Source organism: Lissotriton helveticus, chromosome 8, assembly GCF_964261635.1.
Source record: "Lissotriton helveticus chromosome 8, aLisHel1.1, whole genome shotgun sequence".
In the NCBI taxonomy this organism is placed as follows: domain Eukaryota; kingdom Metazoa; phylum Chordata; class Amphibia; order Caudata; family Salamandridae; genus Lissotriton; species Lissotriton helveticus.
Window position 1 is genome coordinate 1,146,634,209 of NC_136069.1, and position 23,647 is coordinate 1,146,657,855.

General features: G+C 44.0%; 1 protein-coding gene across 2 annotated transcripts in view; it reads right to left on the minus strand.

Annotated features, from left to right (window-relative positions):
* Positions 1-23,647, minus strand: part of TBC1D8 (TBC1 domain family member 8) — a 559,729-nt gene that overhangs the window by 97,738 nt on the left and 438,344 nt on the right. For both annotated transcript variants that reach the window (XM_078658030.1, XM_078658029.1), the window contains exons 11-15: positions 21,564-21,681; positions 20,206-20,491; positions 18,753-18,882; positions 9,839-9,937; positions 4,724-4,792 (exon numbers count right to left, since the gene is read on the minus strand). In XM_078658030.1, the coding sequence (XP_078514156.1) occupies positions 4,724-4,792; positions 9,839-9,937; positions 18,753-18,882; positions 20,206-20,491; positions 21,564-21,681 (702 nt within the window). The remainder of the gene's footprint in view (positions 1-4,723; positions 4,793-9,838; positions 9,938-18,752; positions 18,883-20,205; positions 20,492-21,563; positions 21,682-23,647) is intronic.

The window sequence follows — 23,647 nt, forward strand, 5'->3', positions numbered from 1 at the left end:
CTATGTTTTGTTTTGCTATGCTATGCTTTGTTATGTTATGCTGTGCTTTGTTTTGCTTTTTTTGTTATGCTATGTTTTGTTATGCTATGATATGTTTTGTTGTGTTTTGTTATGCTATACTATGCTTTGTTGTGTTTTGCTATGCTATGTTTTGCTATCCTATGCTTTGTTTTGTTATTGTTATGCTATGTTTTGCTATCCTATGCTTTTTTTGATATGCTATGCTTTGCTGCGTTTTGGTATGCTATGCTGTGTGTTGTTATGCTATGCTGGTGAGGGTGTGTGAGGGTGGGTGATGGTGTGAGGTTGGGTGAGGGGGGTGAGGGTGAGGGGGGGTGAGGGTGAGGGGGTGTGAGGGTGTGGGGTTGTGAGGGTGAGAGGGTGGGGGGTGAGGGAGTGAGGGTGACTGGTGTGAGGGGTTGTGAGGGTGAGGGGGTGTGAGGGTGAGGGTGTGTGAGGTTGAGGGGGTGTGAGGGTGAGGGGGTGTGAGGGTGAGGGGGGTGAGGGGTTGTGAGGGTGAGTGGGTGGGTGAGGGTGATGGGGGTTAGGGCGACGGGGGTGAGGGTGTGAGAGTGAGGGGGGTGAGAGTGAATGAGGGTGAGTGAGTGAGGGTGAGGGTGGGAGAGTGTGTGAGGGTGTGTGTGTGTGAGGGTGTGTGTGTGTGAAGGTGAGGGTGTGAGGGGGGGTGAGGGTGAGGGGATGTGTGCGGGTGTGAAGGTGTGGGGTTGTGAGGGTGAGGGGGTGTGAAGGTGAGGGGTGTGAAGGTGAGGGGGTGTGAGGGTGAGGGGGTGTGGGGGGGAGGGTGACGGGGGTGTGGGTAACGAGGGTGAGAGTGTGTGAGGGTGTGTGAGGGTGAGGGTGTGTGAGGGTGAATGAGGGTGTGAGGGTGAGGGGGTGTGAGGGTGAGGGGGTGTGAGGGTGAGGGGGTGTGAGGCTGAGGGGGTGTGAGGCTGAGGGGGTGTGAGGCTGAGGGGGTGTGAGGCTGAGGGGGTGTGAGGGTGAAGGGGTGTGAGGGTGAAGGGGTGTGAGGGTGAGGGGGCGTGAGGGTGAGGGGGTGTGAGGGGGTGAGGGTGAGGGGGCGTGAGGGTGAGGGGAGTGAGAGTGTGGGGAGTGAGAGTGAGGGTGGGTGAGGGTGTGGGTGTGTGAGGGTGAGTGGGTGTGTGAGGGGGTGTGAGGGTGTGTGAGGGTGAGGGTGGTTGAGGGTGAGGGGTTGTGAGGGGGTGGAGGTGTGAGGGTGAGTGGGTGGGTGAGGGTGAGGGGATGTGAGGGTGAGGGGTGTGAGGGGGTGTGAGGGTGAGGGGGTGTGAGGGTGAGGGGGTGTGAGGGTGTGTGTGGGGGTGTGAGGGTGAGGGTGAGGGGGTGTGAGGGTGAGGGAGGGTGAGGGTGATGGGGGTGAGGGTGATGGGGGTTAGGGCGACGGGGGTGAGGGTGTGAGGGTGAGTGTGTGAGGGTGAGGGTGTGTGAGGGTGGGAGGGTGTGTGAGGGTGAGGGGATGTGTGCGGGTGTGAAGGTGTGGGGTTGTGAGGGTGAGGGTGTGTGAAGGTGAGGGGTGTGAAGGTGAGGGGTGTGAAGGTGAAGGGGTGTGAGGGTGAGGTGTTGTGAGGGGGTGTGGGGGTGAGGGGGGGGTATGGGGGTGAGGGGGCGGGTGAAGGGGTGAGGGTAATGAGGGTGAGAGTGTGTGAGGGTGGGTGAGGGTGAATGAGGGTGGGTGAGGGTGAATGAGGGTGTGTGATGGTGAGGGGGTGTGAGGGTGAGGGGGAGGGGGAGTGAGGATGAGGGGGTGTGAGGGTGAGGGTGAGTGAGGGTGAGAGGGTGAGGGTGTGTGAGGGTGAGAGGGTGTGTGATGGTGAGAGAGGGTGAGGGTGTGAGGGTGAGGGGGTGTGAGGGTGAGGGGGTGTGAGGGTGAGCGGGTGTGAGGGTGAGGGGGTGTGGGAGTGAGGGGGTGTGGGAGTGAGGGGGTGTGGGAGTGAGGGGGTGAGTGTGAGGGGGTGTGAGGGTGAGGGAGGGTGAGGGGGTGTGAGGTTGAGGGTGTGAGGGTGTGTGAGAGTGAGGGGGTGTGAGGGTGAGGGGGTGTGAGGGTGAGGGGGTGTGAGGGTGAGGGAGGGTGAGGGTGAGGGAGGGTGAGGGTGAGGGTGTGTGAGGGTGAGGGTGTGAGGGGGTGTGAGGATGAGGGGGTGTGAGGGTGAGGGAGGGTGAGGGTGAGGGTGTGTGAGGGTGTGAGGGGGTGTGAGGATGAGGGTGTGAGGGGGTGTGAGGATGAGGGTGTGTGAGGGTGAGGGTGTGTGAGGGTGAGGGTGTGTGAGGGTGAGGGGGTGCGAGGGTGAGGGGGTGTGAGGGGGTGCGAGGGTGAGGGGGTGCGAGGGTGAGGGAGAGGGAGGGTGAGGGGGTGTGAGGGTGGGTGAGAGGGTGTGTGAGGGTGAGGGGGTGTGAGGGTGAGGCAAGTGCTTTAATAAATCAGGAGGATGGGGTAGCGGAAGCAATTTAGGGCCGAAGGAACGGGGGTGCATGCATCATAGGACGCAAGCTCCATGTGAGGTGGCAGGGAGACACTGAAGAAACACACAGGGTGGGGGTACTTGGAAGCAACATGGGGGGTGGAAGGGGCGGAAGCAACATGGGGAAGGGGTAACCAACACAGAGGACGCAAGTGGGGAAGCAACAAGCATTGAAGAGGAAAGTAACGGCCAGGGACCAGCACATTGGGTACAGAGAGTAACACTATGCAGGAGGAGAAATGTGCACGAAGAATAGGGCCAAATATTAAGACCTGGAAGCAGTGAATGGGAAGCAGTAACAGCCTGCACTCACCTCTCCTAGGCTGCTGTACATGTTCAGCCCCTGCTCGAACTGCTTTCTCCCTCCACAAACATGTGCTTACTGGAATGGGCTTGCGACAGTGTACCAATGGCCCAGACTACTCTTTCATATTCCGTTGCGTTGCTGTTTTTCTTCAGTCACCTACATATATCAGCATTTTGGTGCAGCTATACTGGTGGTGGTTCAGTGTCCGCTATACTTTTCAGAAGGTGTAATGTAAGCTACAGAGCTGCTGACTCCATGAGCAAGGAATCGGTTCAAGTATCGGCTCTACCCCGTGCCTACAATTTTGTTTATCAAATTAAACAATGGAAACAAAATTACAAATGCTGATCATACTGGGAATTTTTTCCTAGTATGCTCGGCATTTGTAGTTTTGTTTTCAATGTTTATTTTGTTCTGATATCATATTTCCTATTCAAACTCTAGGTGTTAGCTCTCGCACATGTATAAGAAACCCTGAGCTGTTCAGAGGGTGGGGGCGAGGGCTCCTATTGCGAGGAAGGCGAGAGAAAGCCAGAAATCCAGGCAGCGGCGGAAAGGAAAGATCAGGTGGACGTAATATAAAGGTGTCTAAAACATGAAGCAGGGTGTCCGTGAAGCAGACGCCGTGCTAATATACAAGCGGAGGGAAAACAAAAAGAGAAAAGAGTGCAGCAGGAATGAAAATATATTTAAAAACAAGCTCTGGCATTGCGTGGCGCGGGAACGCTTCCTTTGAAGTCTTATGGGGGGGCTGGGGAGCGGCAGCCTTTGAAGTCTGATGCCGAGGCACACACAAATGGTGGTGTGTGACGTGTCTGGCGTTCTGCACGCGCCTGTCGCACATGAACTGTGTCTAATCCGCATTTTGGGTAGACTTTTCGGACCGCTAACTAGAATCTTGCCGCAATGCTTATGCATTGCTCAGCGAGACCTAAAAAGGGCCAAGTCCAACAAACAGCACCCAGTAAGTACCCCACCACATGTATCAATATTTACTGGATGCACTAAATACTCCACCTTATTTTGCCCTACTCTGAATCATTTTGTCATGGTAACTATGTGAAAAACTGACCAAACTGCCTAAACTCATGAACAGGAGTGTTTCAGACTCCCATTTCTGAAGCACTGCTGTGCCATGTATGATGTATGCATCTCCTATTTACCTGCCTGCATGGAGCACAAAAGGTGAAACAGGATACATACACCATGGTCTTTCGTTTGAGGCCTCCCAAACAAACAGGCAATTAAAAATCATGCCACTTATCTAGTAGTTCCAGAATCCCACAGTAAATACGCTTGCAGGGATTCTAGGTAGGATGGGGATGGACTCAGCTTGTAGAAAGGCAATCATTATCCAGACAATTCTTGACATTCAATGCTCTCTATAGGATCATGCAGCATATTAATGTAGGATAGTCACTTTCTTATTTACAGAAAAAAATGTACTGGAGGATTCTTTCCGCGAAGCCAGATGTATGACAAAAAGAGCAAGGAACTGATCAACAAAATCGCGGTAGGACCAATATTTGACACACATTAGGCTTCAGTACAAGAGGCAAAAAAGGTAGCTTTTGTGGGTCCAGGTTTTTTGAGACTTTTAATGTCAAGTTTAATATTCCATGGTACTGTGGAGTCTACTAAAGAAAAAGTTCTTGTGCAAGAGTTTATAAAACTTTGTTAGGTTATAGTGATGGAGAAGCAATAACTGACAATGGTTTAATGACTAAACCGTAAATAACAGAAGAAACGAGATGCACAGTGGCCAAACTAAATGTAATACTAAAGTAAGGACACCAAATCCATTTATCTTGCAAGAGGGTGAGACAATCTTCTCAACATTGATACATGAATGACATCTCTGTACAGACAGAGAGAAATTTGGTAAAGAGCAATTAATGGAAGGATTACAGGCAATGCTCACCTTGAACAAATCATACAGGTCTTCTAGATCTTCCGGAAGGAATGAAACATCTGGTGCCACAACACGTATCTTGAGTGAATAAAACACACACATGAATACTGTCATCACCAATTAAAACAATCATAAACAAGACAATATTACAAAACTATAAACATAGTTTTCATCATTTAAACTAAGGCCATTTTATCTATTGTGCTCATCTTCTTGAGCAAAGCAGGAAACACTTATCAATACTGCTACTTTATTTCATACGTCACAACTGTAGACAATGGTTCTGAACTGCCCTCTGCACAGGTTTGCCATTGGAAAATTACATTCATATTTTCTGCTTAGTAGTGCTGGGGATGCCTCAAGGTTTTCTTGGTGAAATACATAATATTGGACTCATAATGGTTTTAGATACTTTCAAGAAAATGGGTGGACGCTCAAGTAGCAAAAGTGCAAATTCAAGTTCAACAAGACAGATTATCTGGATCATGAAGGCACCATTAAGGGAGGATGGGAGGCCCAACTACTGCAGTGCAGAGCAGTGGCAAGTGTTGAATTTTCATCCACCTCAGTGCATTCTGCATTGAGTCATATGCCACTAGTGGAGGTGGCTTAATTCCATCACAGTACACTGGATGCTCAGTGAGGCCCAGAATGTAGTGCACTGTAAATCCTATTGATGTACTTCACAGCAAACGTGTCCAGGAAGGCCCCAAGGCATTCCAGCCAGCCCGAATGACTAACCACCAACCAACAGAGCTAGCGAGAATACAGGAGTAGTTTTAATTAGTCACGTGGTCGCCAATGAGATCGACTCAAATATCAAATCTCATGAAATTTTAGTCACTCACATTGGTCACCATGGGACCAATGAAAATGAGGGTCTTGATTGTGGTCCAGAACTAACGCCACACAAAAACACACATATCCTCCTTTTCCTTGTATGGCAGAATGTTCCGCTAAATGTATCAGAAATATTGTAGCGAATGAAATTTATGTAACAAAATTGCTACAGCAAGGCACATAAGAAAACGGAAATATGTTTTGTGCTAGGGAGTTTCAGAAGAACAAAACTGTCGTCACCGAGACTTAGACACTAACAAGGTTTGATCAGAATCCAAAGAGTGTGCTCATCAGAGACAAGAGGGTCAGTTTTTGTACAGGTGAAGAACGGATAGGATTAACTGCTTTTGAATCGTGTGCATTAAAGGGAGTACAATTATGGCACTATGTGACTGAAAAAGAAGTGAGGAGTTTGAAAATGTAATTTGTTCATCTAAATTCAAAGCAAAAGATTGATCACAAAGCAAATATAATTGAGTATTCATGAGTAAAGGCTTAGGAAATATTTTTTACATGTGTTTCACTGTGTGAAAACTGCAAGAAAGTACAATTGGATATTTCTAGGTGAAATCATACAGCCAAATAGATCATTTGACTGTCGGTAAAGGTCACCAGAAGAGAAATAGTTCCACCATGGAAAGGGGATAGGCTTTTTTGCTACTTTTCACCGTTTATGAAAAGAAGAGTAGGGTTAGATCAGAGGAGTATACAATCTTGAGACAGGTTTATCATTGTACATGATTCTATAACATGAATTACAAGCTTTACAGATGTGGTCATACAAGAATCTATGGGAGTAAATTACAAACTTTCTAGTTGTTTATGGGAGAGATTTGACAGGATAATGCAACTGACAGAAAACCAAGTGATTGCTCCAGAGAGTGTAAGATTAACTACCTTTATATCGTTGTGCTTGAGGAACATCTTAGGATGGCAGAGCCCACAAAATATTGAGAGCAGTTAACTGGTGATCTCGTATGGACTAGGTGGTGGAGCATTTAGTGAGTCACTGTATGAAATGTACGAAATGTCAAGTTACAGATAAGTGGGACAACAGCTGTGCGGATGCCTACTAGAGTTACCAAGGGTAAGAATAGAACTGTACATCATTGATCCATTAGAGTTTCCAAGTGCCATTCCATTGCATTTGTCAGTCTTAGGTGACCAATATTCTGAAAATCAAGAAAGTACCGAATGCTACAGAATGCAATGTTGTAAAGTATATGGACAAAGTTCACAAGCAGAATGGATAAATAACTATTTTAACAGACAGTCAATCTTCTGTATGGAAAGAGTATCTACATATGAGAAAGATCTAAGAATGAGATCATGCAGATTCACTTGAACTCATCCTGCAACCAATGAACAGGTGGAGGTGTTACAAGGTTGTTACAGACAATACAGAATCCATATCTGTCTGGTAAGGCCAGAACAAGGGCAGAAAGAAAACAGGTGAATGGCAACAGATTAGCTTGAAAGACCAATACAGATCTTCAAACATTCAACATTCTTAGGGTAAATAAGTTCTAAGAAGCAGGAAGTTCAATACAGATGTGTTCCCTATACTACAGTATAGAGTGGAGAGAGCGAGCCTATATGAAGACTGGTCAAAGTAAATTAAACTGAAGTGAAATATTAAGATCAAATTCTCTAGAGACAGAGTAGAACATGCTTTATGCAATGTGTACCACTAATAGTGATACATAAAATGTCAGAAGTACCCCTGTATAAAGAACATCTATTTGGGGAAAGGATGAGACAGTAAGGTGTAGAATGGCAGCAATTCAGGTTTGGTTACAAATATTAAAAAAACAACGATATAAGTGAAATATATAGGAGTGATCAATGAAAGCTTCTGCTGGACAAGGGAGACTGAGCAAGTTTGGTCCTTGGAGATGTATTTATTGATTACTTGTCAGGGGATCACAAAGCACTGCTGAAACTACAAGAGCAGCAGCAAGTTTAACATTACTATCATGTGCAGGAAAAGGTACATCACTCAAACAATCAACTCTATAATTCATTTATTTATCAGCTTCTATAATTGCTTTTATGCTAACTTGCTTCCACATTAGTCTGTAAAGCAAATACAAACAGCAAAGATTTATAGCAAAGCTTCCAATAATAGCAGAATAAATCCACTGGTGCATTAGTTGCTAAAGTGTCCCTCCCAGCGATGGGGAAACATGCAGACGTCTGGTCCTTGGCAGGTGCTTTCTGTCTCATAATGGGACTGTTTTTAGTGGTTTCCTTCAGAAAGGGCACATACTAAATTATCTAGAGGGGTTCCGTGTAATGCCAGTGTTGGTGCCATCTGTGCGTGTCCCATTTAATTTCTACAGAGAAGACTGTTGGAGAAAAATAAATGGTTGGAGTTTTAAGGATGGGATCGTAAAGAATGTGTATTAAGGGGAGGGTTGTTCACGCAAAATGCATGCACACCCACAAAGTCCACCAAGACACATACATTTGTGTGTATATTCACAAATATTTTATTAAGCAATTCCCTTCTTAGAAACACTTGTAAAAGTGGTCAGAAAAAAAAGGTTGGAGTAAATCTGTTCCCATGATGGGAAAGTGTAGGTAACACCCCCATCATTCTCAAACCAAGCTAGCATCGGCTGCTGATGTGGGAATGTTGGAAGGCAATTTTCCGTAAAATGACGGATATTCCAGATATTGTGGTTTTGGGAAAAGACCAATCTAATCCAAACATGTCAAAATCATATAGACTGCTGTTGGCACAACTCTTGTGGGTGGCAGTAATACTAATCACGTCCGACTTGTAAGAGACCAATGTATCGATGACCCTACAGTGGTATCACAAACTGTGGAATGGTATAGCCCTACATAAACTGACATATAATATAAATAAGCAAGGGTAAACATTTATTGAAGTTTGGAGTCCACTTGAAGTATTTCTACCAACAGGACATTGCTTTCACATGCCCTCAGAGATTCATGGCATTAGATCTTAAATATTGAAAATGGTTAACGCCAAAGCAAAGTGTATTAGTGTTAACCTATTAAGGTAGGAAGGGATGACTATGAGAATGAGGGTGGGCAGTTGCAGGGAGTTTGTTGTGACCTTGTAGCTCAGATTAGGAGGTCTACCAACTAACTGACCCTTATAGGCACTCAGTTTAGTCAGGGGTCAAGGAAGCAGGTCCAGTCTTCCTTCTTAGAGAGCGGGTAGGCCTCAGGCATTAGGGCAGTCCTCTGTGAAACAAGGCAGGCCTAAAGTAGCATGGCAGTCCTCTGGGGACCACAGATCCAGGAGTGTATTGAAGAGTTGTTCTGGAGGTCTAAAATGTATACCTGGAGCCAGCGATTGAAGTTGGGTGGGGGGGGTTCCCTCTACCACCCCTACATTGTGGTCTGGAAAGTCCTTCCCTTTCCCTGTCAAGGCTCCAAGAAGTCTGGGGTGACAAATGGCTGGTGTCAAGTTCCTTTAAATTTGCTGGAGGCAAGCCCTGTGGAGTGTAAATGAGGTAGGGAACAGCTCCGCCCACAACCATCCTGGCAGGATGGCCCATCCTGCCTATACCAAGTCCTCTTTGTCTCACTGTCTGGCAGGAATGCACAAACCCCCACAGCAGAGCCATTCACAGTCATGTGACCCCGGACACTGGAGTTAGTATTGCTAGCATTGCCACTCAACACTCTTTCAATTAATCAATGTCTAAATGCAGTGACTGCTACAAATAGAGCCCATGACCTTAATCCCTTAATGAATAAATGAACAAAAAACTGTGAGATATGCTGGTGCAATGTGCCACTATGTAGAATGGCAACTAGAATTACTGGTGACTGCAGGAAAATACTTAAGCTGAAATCCCACATCACAGAGGGCGGAACAGTTTTTGCCTCAGACAATGAGTATCAACTTGGTCAGTTTGTATTGGTGCATATCACAGTCTACAGTCAACCTCCCATCACCTTGGACTAATGTTCTGGGACCTTCTTACAATACAGTTATGGGTTGGATCATGCCTGACAACTGTGTCATAAGTTCACCCACTATAGCCACTTGAAGATACAGTGGGAGAAGTGCGCTGCCACTCTAAAAGTGTGCAGATTCAATGAATTAGGCCACACAGGTAAAGTCCAGTCTCCTGCCGTTCTGGTAGATGTTGCCTGGCCATCCCCCAAAACACCGCACCCTTCACAATGGCCACTATGAGAAAGCCAATGTGCCACCAGCGTACACAAAAATCCTTCTACAATATACATCGCTGTATGTTTAAAATATAGCATTTGTAAATTAAATCTCACAGCACTCACCACATTTTGTTTAGTAGTTTCTTCATGATTTTGGAGAACCCGTATTCTATGTCTACAACGCAAGCGCTGAATTTGTTCAATAGAGTTGTCGCCAAATTTCTGTCAAAAGAGAAAAGAGATTTAGATGAATGGTTCCCTTACGTATACTAAAAACGAAAAGGAAAGTTCTAATAGTCTGAAAAGGAAGAACATACTCTCGAATTGACAAGATCCACATGGGTAATTTGGGAAAAATAACAAATGAACAGAAAGACAGACTTTTTTGAGAGGTGAAACAAACAGAAAACAATTAATTCTAAGACAGATTTGACTTTGGGTCTCAAATTAGAACCACACTACCAGGGACTGCAGATTCTACAATTTTAATGAAAGCCAAATAATATAAATAAAAAGCTTTATATATTAAAATGAGTGTGCATACTTACACAGCCTAGAGATTTTGCCAATTATACCAAAAGACAATTCAAAAGTAAAACTTAGTAGATGTCCCTAAAGCCTCTCCATTGAATTTCAGCACATTAACTAAGAGAGTGGCTCTAAATTTGGCTGTATTCTTTTCAAGGCAGATATGCATATTAGTAACTGAAATGGAGACCTTATAGATAGATAATGTAGCAATTGCATACTGATGCATTGATTTCTTAATTTAGGAAAACAAGTAAGACATAGCAGTAACTAATCTTTAATCCCTATTGGTAAACTTGTATACAATAGTCGAATATCATCAATAATTTAGCTGGTGGGAAGTCTGAATATTAGTTCACTATTTCCTGAGGAAGAATTAAAGATACAGTCAAAGGCAAGTCTAAGTCCCGCATTCACCAACACATTATTAATTCTACATTTTCATCTGTAGGCCTGTGAAGAGTTACTACATTCTGAAATTTACAAACATTCCCATGAGTACGCTTGGAAATATGAGCCAACCGCATGTTTCCAAAAGTACGTCTGGGGAGGTTAGCGGACAATCCTATAGCAAGGAACTCCGCACAAGGAATTATAGGATCACCTGTGCAAATGCACAATTTAATTTTGTTTAGTTTTTTCTACATGGAAAAACTTGTTCACTCATTCCCTTTACCAACCCTTAAAGGGATCTACACCACCCCTCGACTGGAGTAAAAATGTGACACTTTCCTGGGTGATTTGGAGAATCATAGGAATCTGTGAATGCAGACGGTAAGAAAATGCCTCTTTTTGCATGATCACCCCCAAGTTTTTGGGCTGATGCTGCTGTTTTTTCCCATTTTGAAAGTGCACAGAGGCCTACTAACCAGACCTCAGTGCTAGTGTTCTAACCCAGTGTATGATGAATGAGTTACCCCCAATTGGCATAAGCTGACTTACTTATAAGTCCCTTGTATATGGTAATAAGGGTCCCCAGAGCATGTAAGTTGAAGTGTCCACACTGGACTGCAGCACTGAGAGTACAAAATGGCTCCCAGCATGCCACTGCAATCTGGAAGAGCAGTTTTAAAACTGCTAGCCCGACCTTGCCATTTAAACCAATAGCAAAGCCCCCATTTTCCTTAACAATATATACAAGTCCCCGGTAAGGAAGGCCTATAGAGCCCGAAGGAAGGGAGCTGTGTATTATTAAGTAGGACATATATTTTTAATACGTCCTAACAGCAAAACTTCCAAATTGTTGTTTTTGCTGTGGAAAAGGTAGTAGCCCCATTGGCTAACACAGTTACCGGCTGACCTCTCAGTCCGGCTAACTCTAAATAGGACTACTACAATGGGTTTTTTAAGGTATCAAATTAATCATGGAATTAAACCTGACTTGATGCCAAAGTCGAATTTAATGTCACTTTTAAGGAAATACAACTTTTAGACAGCTGCCACGCTGTTGCCAAGTTTTTCCAGTGGCCTTGCACCGTTGCTGGCTACCAGACAGCCTTTTGCCCTCCAAGGCTCAGAAACAATAGTAGCCTGCTACAGAGGGAGGTGTTCCCTCCCGATTGCAGGAAGCCACTCAGGCTGTTGGCCCAAAAGGTGAGCTTCAAAGCCGAAGTTACCTTTGGTGGGCAAATGACGATCACACTCCTTTAGGGCTGCCTCTTTGTTCAGGTATTATTTACAACAAGGGGTGGTGATGGAGAGAGTCTCTGAATTAAGCAGAGTACTCTCACCCAGTCAAGAGATCAGGGCTAGATCCAACACCGTTTTTTAGCTCATTGCACCATCCCAGTTTCAGAACCTGGCTGTATGCAAATTAGTCTGTCCCTGGCCCAGTGCATCATGGGAACAGGGCAGACCAGACTACAAAAGCCAATTCTTACACTGGGAAGGAAACAAGCTTCTGGGGACCGGTTTCTGGCATTTCAGCCGTCTTCGGCCCGGCTTGCTTGAATCCTGATGGTGCAATGAGCAAGGGACTCACATCTGAGCATACCCTTCCACGCTTAGGGTGGACAAAATTATTTACAACAAGGGGTGGTGATGGAGAGAGTCTCTGAATTAAGCAGAGTACTCTCACCCAGTCAAGAGATCAGGGCTAGATCCAACACCGTTTTTTAGCTCATTGCACCATCCCAGTTTCAGAACCTGGCTGTATGCAAATTAGTCTGTCCCTGGCCCAGTGCATCATGGGAACAGGGCAGACCAGACTACAAAAGCCAATTCTTACACTGGGAAGGAAACAAGCTTCCGGGGACCGGTTTCTGGCATTTCAGCCGTCTTCGGCCCGGCTTGCTTGAATCCTGATGGTGCAATGAGCAAGGGACTCACATCTGAGCATACCCTTCCACGCTTAGGGTGGACAAAATTATTTACAACAAGGGGTGGTGATGGAGAGAGTCTCTGAATTAAGCAGAGTACTCTCACCCAGTCAAGAGATCAGGGCTAGATCCAACACCGTTTTTTAGCTCATTGCACCATCCCAGTTTCAGAACCTGGCTGTATGCAAATTAGTCTGTCCCTGGCCCAGTGCATCATGGGAACAGGGCAGACCAGACTACAAAAGCCCATTCTTACACTGGGAAGGAAACAAGCTTCCGGGGACCGGTTTCTGGCATTTCAGCCGTCTTCGGCCCGGCTTGCTTGAATCCTGATGGTGCAATGAGCAAGGGACTCACATCTGAGCATACCCTTCCACGCTTAGGGTGGACAAAATTATTTACAACAAGGGGTGGTGATGGAGAGAGTCTCTGAATTAAGCAGAGTACTCTCACCCAGTCAAGAGATCAGGGCTAGATCCAACACTGTTTTTTAGCTCATTGCACCATCCCAGTTTCAGAACCTGGCTGTATGCAAATTAGTCTGTCCCTGGCCCAGTGCATCATGGGAACAGGGCAGACCAGACTACAAAAGCCAATTCTTACACTGGGAAGGAAACAAGCTTCCGGGGACCGGTTTCTGGCATTTCAGCCGTCTTCGGCCCGGCTTGCTTGAATCCTGATGGTGCAATGAGCAAGGGACTCACATCTGAGCATACCCTTCCACGCTTAGGGTGGACAAAATTATTTACAACAAGGGGTGGTGATGGAGAGAGTCTCTGAATTAAGCAGAGTACTCTCACCCAGTCAAGAGATCAGGGCTAGATCCAACACCGTTTTTTAGCTCATTGCACCATCCCAGTTTCAGAACCTGGCTGTATGCAAATTAGTCTGTCCCTGGCCCAGTGCATCATGGGAACAGGGCAGACCAGACTACAAAAGCCAATTCTTACACTGGGAAGGAAACAAGCTTCCGGGGACCGGTTTCTGGCATTTCAGCCGTCTTCGGCCCGGCTTGCTTGAATCCTGATGGTGCAATGAGCAAGGGACTCACATCTGAGCATACCCTTCCACAGACTAATTTGCATATAGCCAGGTTCTGAGCTGGGATGGGGCAGTGAGCTAAATAACGGTGATGGATCAAGCCCTGATCTTTGGACTGGGTAAGAGTGGTCTGCTTAATTCAGACACTCTGTTCATCACCACCCCCTTTTCTGAATCGTTTTTGGCCACTATAGGTGTGGCAGGGTATACTCAGACATGAGTCCCTTGCTCACTGCTCCATCAGGATTCAAGCAAGCCGGGCCGACGAGGCTGAAATGCCAGAAACCGTTCCCCGGTAGCTTGTCTCCTTTCTGGTGAAGAATTGGCTTGGTAGTTTGGTCTGCCCTGTTCCCATGATGCACTGGGCCAGGGACAGACTAATTTGCATATAGCCAGGTTCTGAGCTGGGATGGGGCAGTGAGCTAAATAACGGTGATGGATCAAGCCCTGATCTTTGGACTGGGTAAGAGTGGTCTGCTTAATTCAGACACTCTGTTCATCACCACCCCCTTTTCTGAATCGTCTTTGTTCAGGTAGGCAGGCTGGTGGCAGGAACAGAGATGGGAAACCAGTGGCCAAATCGTTTTTTCTCGTAAGCATGTAGCCCACAGTTAGCCACACCTCTAGGGTGGGCTACCAAGCACCTTACATCCAAAGAAGGATTCAGACAGCTTGAGAGTGGTCAGAACAGTGCACACTGGGATTGCTAGTTGCCACACATAGCTGGACGATGACACAGGGTCGAAGGGATCCTGGTAGAGCATTGGCTAGTAACAGCATCACCCACCCCCAATGATTTTTCTGGCATAAATGTGGCACCCCTGGCACCCTGAACCTCAGATCATGACAGAACTGGAGAAAGGACAAAAGATATACTGACCAGCTGACCCCTGGATCTAGAAAGAGAGGCTGAGCTGTCTGCTGCATCTTGGGCTAGCGAAGAGACGTCTGTGCTCGTGGCTTCTGGCCCAGACCAAAAAAGTGACTCCAAGGGTCAGTTGTCTGAGCCCCTGGAACCAGCACCAGAGCCATCAAAGCTGAAATAGCCAATTCCGGTAAGTTGTTAGCCTCGTTCTTCGAATAACTGCCAGTGGGCAACCTAAGAGACCGATCCACGGGGGCCCAAAGTTGCACCCGAGTCTGATTGACCTGGGAGTGTTATCTAAGTCCAGATTGGTCCCCACCAAAGACGGACACCAGCCTTCACCAAAGGATACCGCTGGACCCGCTGTGTACGGAGACGAGTAGCTCAACACAACCCCAGTCAATTGCACAGCACCCAGAGCATCTTTCAGCATCCTGCATCTCCAGCATCAGGACCACTCCCTTGAAGTCTATGGCTTTCCTGATTTAAATTGTGGAATTTAAGACTGCTTTGGTGACCAGGTATTTGTCCAAATACTCCTTTATGGCCCCCTGACCTTCTCCGTGTTGGAACTGGCCATCCACCTAGGGCCAGAGTAGCCGAACACAACTCTTTCAAACTTTGCAAAACATTTCCAAACTTTACGATCACCAATTCTTGCTTGGGCCTTGGACTAAAAAGATTAGATTAACATTTTACTCAATCTCCGGTAGCTTCTGGTGGATTTTGCTCATCTTGGTGTCTAAAAATTCATAAAAATATAATTCATTTTTATTTATTGGAGTTGGGTTTATTTCCTGTGGCATGACTTTCTTATGCCGTTGTTTGGTGCTTCTGAATGCTTTACAGTAGTTTCTATGTTTAAGCCTTGTTGCTCGAAGCCACAGCTGCCCAGGAGTGAGCTAAAGGTTCAACAAATGAGCCTGACTGGACCCAAGACAGTTTTGCGAGTGTATTACATGGTAAGGTCGCACAACCATGATTGTAAATATAAGGAATCCCTGCTACTAATATCTGTTCCTAGGGCAGGGAAAATACAATTTAAAAAAAAAAAATTCCTAGGCAACGTGTATTGTATTCAGCATTAAAGAACATAATTACTGTGTGTTAAGGGAAAAGGCTAAGTGTACACAAAAGAGTGCATTAAAACAACTGTTTATTCATACAGAATTACATAAACAAGCATTGGCATTGCCAATAGGTCTCGCTTGTGGGTCTTTCGTTCTCTGCCAGACAACGCACACCGGATCCCCAGCACTAATCAAGTTATTTCCGTATTCAAGAATCTGAACTATTCATTTCAATATTATGTGCTTTCTCGGTTTTTCCCCCTCGCAATCACCAAGATAATTAGACATTTTGCACTTTATAATGAAATGATTGCAGCCTCAATCTGTGAGAAATGGGGAATTGACTGTTCTTCATTGTACTGTGGAGTGGATGGAAATGTGTGTGTGCGGGAGGGGGGGGGTAGAGAGAGGGGGTGAAAGAGAGACACAGGAAGGGAAAGGTGGAGAGAAAGAAGCAGAGGGGGAGATAGGGGGGTAAGAGGAAAGAAAGAAAGAAAGAAGGAAAGAAAGAAAGAAAGAAAGAAGGAAAGAAAGAAAGAAAGAAAGAAAGAGGAAGGAAGGAAAGAAGGATGGAAAGAAATAAAAAAGAAAGGAAGAAAGAAAGAAAACGAGAGAAAGGAAGAAAGAAAGAATGAAAGAAAAAGAAAAAGAGAAAGGAAGAAAGAAAGAATGAAAGAATGAAAGAAAAAGAGAAAGGAAGAAAGAAAGAAGAGAAAGAAAGAAATAAAGGGGGAAAGAAAGAAAGAAAGAAGACAGAAAGAAAAAAGGAAGGCAGGAAGGAAGAAAGAAAACGAGAGAAAGGAAGAAAGAGAGAATGAAAGAAAAAGAGAAAGGAAGAAAGAAAGTAAGAAGAGAGAAAGGAAGAAAGAAATGAAGGAAGAAACGAACAAAGGAAGGAAGAATGAAAGAAAGAAGGGAAGAATGAAAGAAAGAACGAAAGAAAGAAAGCAAGGAAGGAAGAAAGAACGAAAGAAAGAAAGGAAGGAAGAAAGAAAGGGGAGCGAGGGGAAAAAAGGGAGCGAGAGGAAGGAGAGATAGGTGGAGTAAGAGAAACATAAAGGGGCGTGGGGAGGGGTGCTTTGGCTTTCTCCATTGCTCTGGGAAGTGCATGTAAATCTGTATGACAGAGAAAGAGGCAGAAAGGATTAAACATAAAGGTGGGAGATAGAGGACAGGAGAGAACAAGAACGAAAGACAGGCCAAAGCAGGGTGAAGGATTCGAGCATGAAAAACAAGGCAGCACTGGGAGGGGGGCTGGGCACGAAGGAAGGAGAAATGTGAGTCACGGCGGCCGTGAAGTGTGAAGCAGATCCCTTTGAAGCTCTCGGAGGCAGGAGCAAATGGTAAGGGGAGCTAAAAACAAGAGCGGCCGGGAAGCGGCCAGGAAACTAAGTACGGCCGGCCACATAATTAGGGGAGGAGAAGTGTGGCAGGCAGATGTGCGGCCTGGTGAGGGGGCGGGAATGCGAGCCTGGTGGGGGCAGGCGGATTACGGAGATGCTCGTGCGGTCATGTGACCCGCTTTGTGGCCACGTGACCTCACATGCACTGTGAAGAAACGCCAGTGGTTTCACTAGCCGATCGAGCACTTGAATTCGATCCTATCCATTCCTGCGGAATGGGACAGGCTCGACCTAAAAAGGATTTGCTTGGGATAAACAATGTCTAATCTTTAATTGCCTGTGAGATCACATGGCAATTAAAAGCAACAAATCTCGCATTCTCATTGGTCTCTCAATGCATAGAAACAAGGATAAATATCATATGTATAGTTTCAACAAATACATATGTTCAGGTACTTTCAATACAACGATCACAAATATGTAAACCATGTTAATAATGAACAAAAACAGTCTCACTAATAAATATAAACATGATTGTCAAGGATGCTAGAATGAAACATTTAATCTAGGTAGAAAGAAAAATTATTTCCCAATGCATATATTCTTGCTGAGAGACACAATGGGGGGCCTTGATCATTGACGGATCTCGTGGAATTGTGTCCACGTGTGTTTCGGCGACCCAAGCGCCTTTATCAGGAAAGCCACAAATACAACATGCCAGATCCCAGACTGCAAGGAGTTAGGAATGATGTATGGAAAAGGATTCAGAAAGATGACGGAGCCTATCGATGTCAACAAACTTGATAACTTCTTGGAAGAATTGGGAACCTATACAAATGAGGTTGGTGCTTGAGCTCGTGGTACGGAGATGCAAGGAATTTGCATACATGGGCTTGTGAGGTTGAAGAAAAAGGGGGCGTGGGAAGGTCTCTAGGCCAGGTGAATAACAGAACTGCGGACTTTAACTCCATCTTGTTTTGTAACGCTTGCAAGGCACATGGACCAATAAATGAAGAACTCTTGGTAAAAGAGAACCGCTTTGAAGAAATATGCAGACGATAGACTTCTGTCATAAATGATCGTCTTCCACTAGCAAAGGCCGCACAACCATACCATATTTTATACCACAATCTTCACACCGTCCAGGTTTGTGGGTGGTACACAAACTTCCACGGCTAACCACCCCTTGAAACACACATTTTACCACCTCTTGAGAGAGATTAACCTGTGTGGAGAACACCACACTCAGTAACAGAAATCCTGCTGCATGTACATGGTGTTTTGCCTGCAGAAATCCTTCTGTGAATTCCTGGCAGAAGTAAAAAAGGTTAATTTGGATTTCAATAACTTAAATTGAAAGTGTCCCCAAATATAAGGATGCTCAGCTACATTTGTTGCTTTCTGGGTGCTGGATTCCCTCAGAAATGTAAACCTCTGTCCCTATTCACCGTTAAATCATCTTACTCTGCAAAAATGAGTGTAGGTTCCCTAATTATCAAACATGTTTCTACTATCACGTCTTGCAAGACAGAAGACTGTCAGATAAAGTACTGCATGCAAAAGATAGTAGCAACAGAATTCCATAGTAGCTTCATGCTATCCATAGTTTATTTATACAGAAACAGTAAGTAGGAGGAGAGCAGTGTTGGCTCCTGTGGCTAAGACTGTTTCTCTAGGTAGAAAGGCTTTAATGGCACCAACAATAGGTGCATTTCTAAAACCTTGTACCGAAACATTCCGAATAGACCGATCATAAAAAACACAGAAATTTAAAACGAAGACTGCATGATGGTTTATCCCTCGTGCTTACGTGTGGCTCTGTCATTTTCTGCAAAATCGTAAAGGATATATCAGATATTCTATTCTACTTACCTCGTATGAATCTCGAATAAGGTCTGCAATATCTGTATCTGGGTACGTTTCCTGATCATCATCGAAGAAGGCGTGAAGATTACTGATGGGCGTCAGAGGACTTTCCTCGTTTTTAACATGCTCCAGAAACCTGAGAGAATAGGAATTGTTAGTGATAGTAGCAGTTAACCACTACCTACGCTGTAGTATCTACTAGTGTGCATATTTACACCTACATGCAGGAGCCGTAACACATTTGTGAGCAATGAGGAGCACCTTCACTGTCGGAGAGAACGAGGTCTAGATATATTTCATGGAAGAGAAAGCCATCTCGGATTTGATAAAAAAGATTATGTTCTTGCAAACAGAACAAACATGCTTGGTTTACAAATAATCATGGGTCCAATGCATGTTCAGAGCTGAATTCTGATCACTGTGCAAACAAGAGTTTGCACAGGGATGGATTTACAAATTGAGTGATAATTATCACACCCTCGTCGTTTTCCCTTGATAAATGTAAACAAGTATCAGGGGGAAAAGTTCTGAAAAAACTGCAAATTTGCGGTATTCACTGTGTTGAAAACCAAGGATGTATGTTCTGCCTCATTGTCATGTTCAAACTCAGAGGTATTTATTGCATGTTGTGAATACACCAACCCGGAGTAACGGTATTTGCCACAATGGATTAAAACCCACCTTGTTCTGGCCACTTGTAATGAGGGACCATGTCTAATGCTTATGTTTCAGCCTTTACTACCAAACACCATGTGAAGAGTATGGATCCTTCTTTAGAAGTCTGGAAGCTTCTAATGTACATAGCAACCAACCAACCAGCAATAAAAACAGCGAATAAGGGGTGGTTCCCTGGGGTCTTGCCTGCGAAGCAAAGCTGTGAATTTTAATCAGAGGGAAGGTTTGGTGGTTGGGCCAGGGCTTTGGTTCGCCAAGCGGATGAATATGTATTCTACCCATGTGAGGGACTTACGGTGTACTCCCACCGGCGACTCCTTAACCCCAGTCTCAAGCGGCGACACCAACTAACTAATAGGGGCCACTTAGGATATAGAGTGGGCTACTGAGAGAGAGAGCAAGAAAGAAATAGAGTAAGAGGGTCAAGGAGAGAGAAAGTGTATTGGTGGTTTTGGGTATAACAAATGAAAGGTCAAACCTTTCCTCAAAGCCTCCATTTATTGCAATTTATTTTTTAAATCCTTACTTTTCTCACAAATGTACTATGCACTTAGCAGGTAACTGGGACAGACTTGAGAGGGACACTGTTTAACCATTTGTAACCTAATAACCCATTCTCCAAAGAGACACAAAATTCATATATAAATATTTTCGGTAGTGAATTAAATAGAAATGAGTATCAGCATAACTTGAAATAATAGCTGTAGAAAACATACAATTTTGCCTACAACCTATATACAACATCCTGAATTGGGGGGGGGGGGGAGCTTTGGTTATGTTTTACCTGCTCAAGATCATCAGTGCTTGGCCATCATCCTTGCTGTTATAGAGTTCCACAGCATTGGCTTCCAAAATGGCTAGGCCAAGCTGAAAGATAGCTTTGATGCCGTCATAGAAAAAACAGTCCACTACATTCACCGCACTCCCTAAAGGCATGATACTCAGGAAAAGGGTAAGGAACCAGGACAGAGAAATTGAGGCCAAAGTAGACAGATCCGTGATGTGTTCAGCCAGCTCTGGAAGTCTCTGTCGGATTAGTTCTAAGAAAATGGACTGGTCTACCTGAGCTCCTGTAATCAGAGAAAACATATGTTAGAGCACAAGAAATAGAAAGAGAAATTTCACCTCCATTCACGTTTTAAATAAATCTACTGCTGTAGTTTCAAATTAAATTGCATGCGAACTGCAAGTACAAATTGTTACCACAAATGAAGCTTGTATCCATTCACAGCTTACTTTTTTTAGGAACTAATAGGACATTCCCAACTATATAAACAAAAAAGTCCCTTTATACTTGCCTAAAACCAAAAAGCACTAGCATAGACCCATGTGCCAGGCTAATTATGAATACAATTCTGCTGCACGTTTTTGGACATGTATGACTAGGCAGAAGATGTGCAAAGTTCCCCATTTCGCCCCTTCAAATTACACTAAGTTGGCAATCTTTTCACAGTTTGTCAAGATTTTTACTTCACTCAATTATCCTTGAGGAAGATTTGTTTGAGAGTGAGTTATTCCCAAAAAATGTGAGTAGTGGTGGATTATTCTGCTCCTTCACAAGCTATGCGTAAATACTACAACACATGACCATTTGAACCGGCATTTAAGTGGTAGAAATTATACATGCTATGACAAATCTTTCTGTATCGTGTCAATATTTTCGTAGCATGTAGATCCCTATAAACAAAGTATCACCACCGTTTAAAGTTTAGGATAGGATCTATCTGCAGAAGACTGAAGCAGTATTTTTTTAATGTTATGTCAAAAGCCCAGTCATCCTAGAAGTAAATTTTCCCATTTTTTAAAAATTTTACTAAAAAAAAATAATGGCAAAATTGAGGATAAACATCTGCAACATTGCACAATCCAACTTTAGATAGGTTACGGTTATGCATCGTCAATGCAAGGAGAGCATCAAATGTTTTCATAGCTGGTGTACAAAGGGCTCCAGAATTATACATGTAACTATGTTTATAGCAAAAGGCTTTTCCCGTTAACTGTGTGCCACCTGCAATTTCTACAACAGTTGAGCATATTATACAATTATTAACATCCGTTTAGTTCACTCATCAGTTTTAATTTGAAGGACACATTTTCTCAAGGCGCTAATGAGTATATCCCTGAAGAAATACACTTTTTTACCTATAACTCTATGATTGAAGTAATCTGGAAGCATCCTTTCACAAACAGCAACAAGCAGCCAAAAGGCTTCCTCTTCTTTGGCATACAGCAGTAAGACGGAGGTCAAAATGTTCATGGACTGAAAGAATTTAAAAAGATATTGTCAAAATAATGCAAAACAGAATACAGCTAAACCTTACACCCAAGATTGATACAGACTATCCACCTTCAGACAACCCTGGGGTTTATAAAATGGTACTCATGTGGGTCAACACCATCATGTAATGACTTCTTCTTAGATTTGATTTAACAGTTAGAGGATTTAAAATAACTACTTAAAAATGAATTCAACCAAATTAGAAGTAGAGCTGCATCTTCACTGTGTACTGCTTTGCCTGAGTACACATGAATAGCTTCTCAACTTTTGATCAGATTTTCCTGCAGCCAATAGCAACAGGAGCTAGCACAGCTGTGAGCGACACAAGAAGGCAAGGTGAGTGCCTTATACAGAATGCAATTCAGAGAGCTCAATGGTGACAAGCCACCCCTTTTTAGCATAATATACAATTTTGGTCATAAAACACAAAATAAGAACTATGACCAAAAGACTAGCATTTTTGGAGGATGACAAGAAGGCAAGACCTAATGGCTACTAAACATGCAAGCTGACCTGAATGCAGAATATTTGCAGTCAGGGAGTTAGCCATGCTACTAGCATAAGGTATTAAGATGGTGATGAGGGTGCACAATATGGCATAAAATAAAATCAAGTCTGGTTCAAGAGGTAGAGAACAATGTCCAGATAGAGCGAATTATAAAAAATGGAAATAATGTATGGCAGGTCTTACATTTGAAAAACTAATAATACCCAAAGCAGGAATTAAGATCTAGAATTTTGGAATTCAATTTATTCCAAGTGGATGTTAAATGTCCATTTTTTTTTTCAACTTTTAAGTAAAGCATTGACGGTGGTCATTAGCAAAGTTAGCAGATTTTGAGTATCTTTAATTAAAAAACATTTGTAAAAACTGTCCCTTCCACCACCAAGACATATTACTAACAATATCCACTCCCAGAAAGTTCCAATATCCTCTTTGCACCTGCTCTTTTCAGAACAAGTCAGCCTGTTGTTGCATCATCTAGGATGTTTAATACACAAACAATGCAGGCAACTACGTTTCTATCAAATCCTATGCAAGAAACCCTAACAACTATTTCCCACAGCCTTCTGAAACGTTTCCCTTTTCCTCTTGCCTCATGTGCCAACTTCACGCTTCTAAATAGCCACCACGGTCGTCGTAGCCACATTACTGTGGTTCGGACCACCAAAGTTCCCCACAGTGCTAAGATACTTTTTTAGCTGCTCGCAAAACGCGACATCATTTTCCTGACCATGGAGTAGAGGGGGATAAGAGCTTTTGTTACCCAATTTCGTTTTTATTTTTTGCATTAAGCCTTCACTCTTTGACTACAGTGTTTTTTTTTTTTATAAAACATTTTTATTGTCCTTTTACATAAGTTGGTACTGATTAAAGAAATCTGAAATTATAGGTGCGTACAGAGTACATAGTTGTGTCAACACTTAAATAACGTACATTGTTTTCTATAGCTTGATTTTAAAATGCCCAAGGGTGAGACAATAGGAATCAGTGCGTTCTTTTGTGACAAAAGATCTACTCATACCACACCCCAATATTCTAACAGGTGGCCGTACAATCTTCTACTTAGCGTCCACTCATGCAAACCCTACGATGTCCTGCTTAGACCACCTACCTTACTTTTTTTGTTTTCTAGGCAAACCGTTATGTTTACAATTGCATGTTGTTCCCAAACACCTACTTTTATAAGTGTAGTGCGTCCTGGAAAAGAACAGTGTATAACTCCTAGCTTCTTGACATGATACATTGTCAAAGCCAATGGCTACAACAGCCATAAGAGATTAGCTCACTATAACATCTGGAGTCCTCATCTTAACAGTGAGGGATATTCAAAAGCATGTTGTTTATTTATCAATGTGCCAATACATAGAATAAATGTTAACCTTTTATCTAAATTTTCCAGCAACGTATGCCAACATATGACCCCACACAGACCTGGTGCAGGCT